Source organism: Anthonomus grandis, chromosome 13 (genome assembly GCF_022605725.1).
Source record: "Anthonomus grandis grandis chromosome 13, icAntGran1.3, whole genome shotgun sequence".
NCBI classification, from domain to species: domain Eukaryota; kingdom Metazoa; phylum Arthropoda; class Insecta; order Coleoptera; family Curculionidae; genus Anthonomus; species Anthonomus grandis.
In genome coordinates, this window is record NC_065558.1 from 11,832,750 (window position 1) to 11,840,960 (window position 8,211).

Genomic DNA, 8,211 nt, shown 5'->3' on the forward strand with positions numbered 1-8,211 from the left:
CTCATAATTTAATATATTTCAGAACAAGAAATAATAATAATAATAATAATAATAATAATAATAATAATAATGAGAACGCAGGTTTTTATTTCTACAATACAAATAATTTATCAAATGTTTTCAGAGAAAAGAAAGAACATATTATCCCTTCTTTTTGGTCTTTTTACTATCTGGAGGGTGTAGTGATAATGATTTAGATACGTGATTAAATTTGTTATTTCCATGCGTTTCTATCTTGTGCTCGATGTATTGCCTCATGCGTTGAGCATCTCGTAATTTCTTTTAATCTGTCTATCCACCTCACTGGAAATCGTCCTTTAAGTCTTTTTCATCCATCGTTCCATGTCATCTGTTCTTTAAGCCGTCTGGCCAAAGTAACTGATATATGCTCTATTAATTTGGTTTACTAGACACTTTTGATACAGTTCTTGTAGAAGGAAGGCGTTTCTATGTTCTATCCATAATACTTTTAGAATTTGCCGCAAGATCAAGGAACTGATCAGTATTACTTTCACTGTTTCTGTAATGTTTTTGGCCAATTTTTTCTTGGTTAGCCTCGATCTTTTAACGGTCAACAATCCTAAGTATACAAACTTGTCCAGCACATCATATGTCTCTTCGCTTTTGATATTGGATGTATCATTGGATCGATTGATTAACATTATTTTGATTTTATTTGTTGATTCTTATACCGTATTCTCTACTATAGTTCTCTGATTTGTTCATTATATTTGTCAATTGTTCTTCGTCTGCTCCAGTAATCAGGGTGTCGTCCGCATACCTCAGGTTACTAATTTTTCTTTCTCCAATTGACCACATAGTCCACTTTCCCAGTCATCAAGAACTTTCCTTATGATGTATTCATTCTGACCTTGAGAGTTATTGTTAAAATATCAGTTGCTTGAAAATAGTCATTTTCCTATCATTCTTCATAAAAGTGATCAGTTTTCTGAGTCGAACGCTTTCGTATAGTCCACGAAGCACAAATATAATTTTAAGTTATGTTCGATCGCTTTTTCAATAATCTATCAGGCATTGAGTAGCTACTCTAGTGTACATACCTTTACCTAACATAACCCCCTCTGTTCATCCGATATTTGTGGAAGTAGAAATATTTTAAAACTTTCATTAACGATGTAGAGTAATACCTTCCTTGCATTTGGAATGAGTGTTACTATTCTGTTATTATTGCGTAATCATTTTTGCCTAATGGACACGATTATAGATTTGCACCATTCCATTGGTCCTTCGCCTGTTTCCCATATTTTAGAGCATAGCTCTTTCTCTTATCATTCTCTTTCTTGTTTTTCTAAAATTTCTGGACTAACTGACTTATATAAATCTCTGCAATGTTGTTTTAATACTTCTATAATCTTTAGTTTAGTTCTGTACTTCTAAGTTATACCTTGAACAAATCCCTAAAGTTTGACAAGTCAATATTTATCACGGAAACTGCTTGACGACTCTTCTTCGGCAAAAAAAAGATAAATTTCAGTACCATCCGCATAGTAGCGACTTTTACAAAATAAAAATGCGTTAGGTCTCCAAAATTGAGCCTTGAGTTACTCCACCTAATATTTTCGTCTGACGATATCTTCCCACTATACGTTACCTTTCTTTCTTGCTTTCTGCTGGTCAAATAAATCTGTAAAAATACTTTATTTAAACTAAGTGTAGTGCAATAATGACCAAATTATCTTATAACTAAGAGTATCAAAGACCTTCCTAAAATCCAACAACACTAGAGCGGTAGGTGGTTTAGAGTAATTTGTTTGTATCGATATTACTAAGTATGTTATTACAGATATTATATACAGATTAGTAAAAATAACTAATAGTTAATAGTAAGTAATAACAGCCTTGTCTGTTAACAAGGCTGTCCCACAACCATGTTTTTTGTTAAAACCAAGTTGAGTATTGGGATGATTTTAATTTAGGCAAATTGCTCTGACAACTAGCTAAGTAGAATAGATTCAAAAATCTTAGACATAGTAGGCAGAATACTAATAAGACGAAGCTGAATCATAGAATCTTGTTCAATGCATTACATAGTTTATTTCTTCCTGAGCCTTGTGTATTCGATTTTTTGATCAAGGCCTTCTTCATATGTTTCCATTTATTTCTGTTCTGTGCTTGCCTCATCCATTGGCGGTCTTCTTCTGGTTAACTTGTCCTGGAAGGGACTCTACTATAGCAAGATTTTTATCCATCGTCCCTCCTGTATTTTGCTTTGTCCTGCAAAACTCCATTTAAGCTCAGCTATTTCCTCACTAACATCTTTAATCTGAGTCACACATGTGATGTGTTTATTTCGCCTCCTATCGAGTAACGACAATCCAAGCATTTATCTTTTCGTCGCACATTGTGTTATACTGAGTATTTCTATCAATTTTTTTTATTATGGTTCATGTTTAGGCGCCGTATGTCATTACTGATAAAATACTTTTTCTTTTTCTATACCACACACACAGAAATTGGTTATAAAGTTGACTTCTTAAATGAATTGGGATTTTTCCATTTTTCAAAGTGTTATTTAGTTTTCGAAAGGCTGCCCAAGCTAGTCTTTTTCTTTTTTCTATTTCTTGGGTTTGATTATGTCTTTTTAGTGACAGTACATGAATACTCGAATTTGGAATTGAGGGTCTTCTCTAAATAGCACGTGTGTCTTTGGAAGGTTTATCTGAAATCCGACTGTTGTCATCTTCTTCTGTAGTTTTTCTAGTTCCTATTTGTTTGCCAATATTAAAAATTTTAACTTAGTCAGATTCATACCTAAGATAGTTTAATCTTTTCTATTTAGTGTTACAGCATGGAGTTCTCTCTCTCTCTAATCAATACTTGATTTCGAGCGTCGTGACTATTCATGGTACAAGCCTTCGCCATGTTTCTCTATCCTTTACGGTTGTTATTACTTCTGCTTTTGACGTAATTGTAAGGCCCCCGATAAGGACTATAGATCTTATATCATTCTTTTGCCGTTCACTTTTTCTTGGATTCCAATTTTCTCCTTCCCGCACTTTCGTATCACATGATCAAAAGAAGTATGCCTCCTCTATATTTGCTCTATGGGCTGACCAAGGGATTGCAGCATGATTTGCACGTTTAACGTCCAAGATTCAGACCTATAGGTTACGATGGAGAATATCAAAGGTTTGAGAAGTATCATCTTGTCTTTCCAGACTTTAACTAGTCTGCCAAAGCTTGTTTGGCCATTCCAATCCTTCTCTTAATTTCTGGTTTGGAGCTTAATTTGTTGTTTATTTTTGCGCCAAGAAAAATGACAGTGTCATTAGTTTCTATATCGTGGATGAGTCGAAGTGGGAATGGGATTGTCTGAGATCTATCTACAATTAACAGATTTGGTCTTGTTTAACCGTAGTCCTGATTCCAAACTAGCAGCTTCTACTCGTTTGGAGATAGAGTAAATAAAATTATCAGTGATTTTATTAACATTAGCAAGGTCGTCAGGAATATAATTTTTACAATTTTTTTTTATATTTAGAAACCTTAAGTTGGATCAGGTTTCTTTAGAATTTTTAAAAAAATATAAGTTGAGTTGAGTTGAATCAAAAATGATGACAAATAGTTGTATTGGTTCATGAGTCATTACTACTATCAGGCAATTTACTAATAACACATAAAGAAAAACACACTAAAATCTAAAAAAAAAATACACTTTCGCATTAAAAGCTTGCTGTTACAGATGTTTAGATAGTTGATATTTTAGATGTGATTTTTTCCCTTTATCCATGTAAAATCTCAAGTTTTACCTACATTTCTAATAACCAACACTGATAAAATAAATTGTTTATTTATTTAGTTTGCTCCAAATAAATTTTAAATATCTTCACAACATTTAACTCAAATTTTTAAGTTTAAACAAATATAACCCATGGGTTAATTTAAAAGGGTCACGAATGTACATGTACCCTTCTTCACACCCGCACCAACGCTCGCAAGGAATGCGAGTGAGACTGGTTCAAAATCCCATGTGAATTTCTCAAGCCCATCATTCATACGGGAGAGACCTGTTCTTTCTCTGCCTTGTATTTCTTATTTTAATTTTGTACCGTGAATACGCCTTGGCACTTTATTATTTTCCGGAGTTTTTTTTAATTTGCGAAACGTTAAGTTTCGCAAAAATCAAAGGCACGTTTACAAATGATCGTAACATGATCGGCAACTTTTTTTTTAAAACGCGTCATTCGGTTAAACCCTTATTAAAATAGCGGTTTCAGCTGTTTGTGGCTGTTTTACACCATTTATATTCCAAGCGAGGTTTTATTGGGTGGAAAAAATCGCGTAGTAATTGAAATGTTCTGGTTGGGACTTTAAATTGAAATGCTTAGACATACGAAGGTGATAATTGTGCATAACTTGTTAAGCAATGATAAACTTTTTCTTATATTAACATAGTTTGGTTAGAAATAGTTTAGCAAATGTCTGGAAATACTTCAGGTCGTCCAACGATGGCTTGACATTTTTATTTTTCGATTTTAATAATAAGGGTTTGGATATTCGAGATGGAGGGGCCCTTCCGCAATAGTTAGCAGCTATTTATCAAGCATTGTGCAGCGTGACAAGTTTTATATTTTATTTGGGCACGTATTCTTTAACGCCGCATTGTTCCCGAACAATTGTCACTCTACGGCCGAACGGTAAATATAAATAAATAGGTCTTTACTGGAATGAGGATTGTTTACAGGAACGGATTTTGGCATTTTGTAAGAATGGATAGCCTTAAAAAAGTTAATCTATTTACAGATATTCATTGAATTGGTTTTTTGCATTTGCTCAATTCATTTACGCAGTAAAAAAAAGAGATAAAACATTCGACATCTGCCTGGAAGTAATAAACAATAATTTTTTTCTCGGCCAGGATCTTTGTATTGAAGGTTTTGAAGTCATGTTTAATAAATTAATTAAAGCTTACTAATTATTATCAATGTACGTAAAACTGTGTTCAATTTGCAAAAAATAAACATATAAATAACTTAATTTATCTTTCACATTTTTGTTTTGTTATTTTTATGTTTATTTAATTTTTTTTTGAGAAATATTTACTTTTAGTTAAATAGTTCTGTGGTTGAAACTTTTTGTGTGACACCTAAATCACAATTCAATTTTACTATGAAATGCACGCAAAAATTTATATAACATTTCTCGAATCTCAAATAAACTTCGTTAAAAAGTAACAATCCCTTGCCTGGCTTTATTATACTGCATCTTACACTCGGATATTAAATTACTAAAAAGAAATGTATGCATCCTCCTTTTTTCCTCACATTATTACTTTTTTTATTATAATATTTATATTTTTTTTTCAATAAAAGAAAATGCATATTAATGTAAGCAAATGTTGTATCTCAGCTGCCGGGAAGTAATGAATATATTTTTTATTTTCTTCAAGCAGCAGAGGAATGTTTAAAAAAAATAGGATCAAGGAAATAACAATTTTCAGATAAAATATTTGGATTCTGTCAACAAAAGAATCAATTGCTTTAAAATAATGAAAAAATTAAAAATAACTTCTGTTTCTCGGCCAGGATCCAGAAACTTTTGTGTTTTATTCCATTCAAATGACCTATAAGACAATATTATTCCAATAACTACTATATTTCAGTTTTAGTTATCTAAATCCTAAGCAAATCAATTTTAAATATAGTAGAAGAAATCGAGAAAAACTTCAAACTTTTAAATAAAATCTTTTAAGTTTCTATTAAAGCATGAAAATCAAAGGTCAAAAGATCTGTATTCAAAAAAATTATGTGAAACATATGTTTTATCAAAATTGACTTACGGTTTAACTCTCTTTTACCCATGTCTTACTTAGGTTGAAAAAATGAGGCTTCAAAGAATGCAAAATAACTGCTGTCGATTTATTTATGGACTCAAGAAATTTGACCACATTTCATCAAAGATTCAACAGTTTAATTGGCTGAATGTCGAAAATTTGTTTAAGTATCTTCTTTTATTGTTTATTTATAAAATTCTAGGTACAAACTTGCCTTTATATTTAAGATCTAAATTAATATTTAGGGATGAAACCCATCAGCGCTGTTTTGTTTCATCAAAATGTGTACTTAGTTTTTTTCCAGTTGGAGTAAGATTAAGTTTTAGATTGCATATTATAAAATTCATTCTTTTACTTTTAGTGGATTGTAGTTATAGATTGTATATATATATATAGGAGGATGTATTAGTATTTATTTATTTTTTCTTATAGACATTTATTAAATGCTTGTATAATTTAAGGGTTAATTTAAGAGTAGCAGTTTAGTGACTAAACAAGCTAGAATTCGCTCTTCGAATTCTATTTAATAATGTAATAGTGTTATTTTTCTTAATAAAGACATTATTTATTTATTTTTCATAACATCAACTGTTCTAACCCATTTTTTTTTCTATTTCAGGTGAAAAACCCTTTAAATGCGAATTCGAAGGCTGTGATCGAAGGTTCGCCAACTCCTCCGACCGGAAGAAACACTCCCACGTACACACCTCCGATAAACCTTACAACTGCCGGGTGAACGGTTGCGACAAGAGCTACACCCATCCCTCCTCCCTAAGGAAACACATGAAGGTGCACGGAATGAGCGGAAGATCACCTCCTCACTACGACTCTGACGGTGAGGAGAGCAACACTTCAAGTACCGGCAGTATATCGGTGGCGGTGAGTCCTCACATGCAAAACACCGGAAGTGGATTGCACGTGGTACCGGGTACCACGGCGATCAGTGACTGGTATTCGGGTTGCCAACCGACGGGACCTGGTGGACATAGTGATCCTTTGGGGACGCTCGGCGGACCTTTTGGAGGGTTGCACCATGGTGCCGCCACCGCTTATTAAGGTTTTTGTGATTGATTTTAGTGAAATAGGAATTAGTTTGGAGAGTTGCTGGTTAGGTGAAACGTAAAAGATGTGTTACCTAATATAAGCACTCCAATTAACTATAAAGTCAAGTTGTAATTCTATGTGGGGTGCTTCGTCGGAAAAGTTTTATTTTTATGGCAATGTCGTAGTTTATCTTTAAAAAATGATTAATACACAGTAGACAGGTGTCGCACACTTGTTCAGTATACTAACGGGACAAGTTAAGGCTAATCTCAAAAATTAAGATAACAAACGCCAGGCCTACCAAACTTATATAATATAATTTAAAAATGTCAATTTGAAAATTTCTCACTCTTAATATCTTTCTTGCAGTCATATTAAAAATTTGTCAATTTTCTTGTAGACAATACCAATTTGTGTTTTCAAACTCAACATTTCTGAAAAACTTGATCGACAATCTACTCTAATTCGCCTTTTAAGATCAGCAATATCAATATGTTGCATTATAAACAATGCCAAATAAGCGATTTAAGATATCCCCACAGAAAAACGTCTAAGGGAGTTAAATCCGATAATCTTGGAGGCCATTTAATTGGTTCCCTCCTGCCAATCTATTTATCCAGAAATCTCTCGGTCAATCACTGTCGGATCGGAAAAAATTTATGAGGTGGACCACCGTCTTGTTGGAATGTTAACAAATCTTCCTGTAAAACTGAATTACTATCTATACCAATGAGATTCTAGCTCATGAGTGATTACAATAGGCAGTTAAATATTTGACTAATTGTTGTTTTATTCCAAGCATCACTAACTTTTCATTTTTTATCATTCTTGCCATTTGAGCGATTGAGGATTTTTTTCTAAGTAGTATTTTGAATTTCTTATTTCCGACGTTTAAATCCCTAATAAACTCCTGTATTTTCCAGGAAATTAAAATATTTTAATTTGTGTTGTATTCCAGGCAGTAAACAGTTCTCAAGTCTTCGGTTAATTCTTCAGGCAGCTTGAATAATTTTAGTATTTTGTTACAGTGATTAATTCATTTTTTTTTGTCTAAGGCAGTTGGAATAATTTTACTTTAATTCCCCAACAATTCCAATTTTTTTTGTTTATTTCAGGCAGTTGAGTCCTTGCTCTTCTTTTTTTATTTTAGTCCAGACCTTTGTGGATTTTTATATTTTTGTGGTTCAAATTCCAAGCAATTGCACATCTTTTTCTAATACATAAATATCACTAATTTTAGGCAGCTGAATAATTTTTTATTACTATTTTATTTTAAGCAGCTTTTAAAGCTAATTTTTTATTCCATTTATACAGATTGTAGCTGCTTTATGTTTCCAAGTTTTATATTTTTGTTTATTCCAGACAGCTGATTG

The 8,211-nt window shown here is 32.5% G+C and overlaps 1 protein-coding gene across 1 annotated transcript in view; it reads left to right on the forward strand.

The window, feature by feature from the left end:
• LOC126744027 (zinc finger protein ZIC 4) overlaps positions 1-7,625 on the forward strand; it is a 51,504-nt gene extending 43,879 nt beyond the window's left edge. Inside the window, exon 2 of the mRNA XM_050451338.1 lies at positions 6,414-7,625. Coding sequence (XP_050307295.1) covers positions 6,414-6,850 — 437 coding nt within the window. The 3' untranslated portion in view covers positions 6,851-7,625. The remainder of the gene's footprint in view (positions 1-6,413) is intronic.
• Positions 7,626-8,211: the final 586 nt, after the last annotated feature.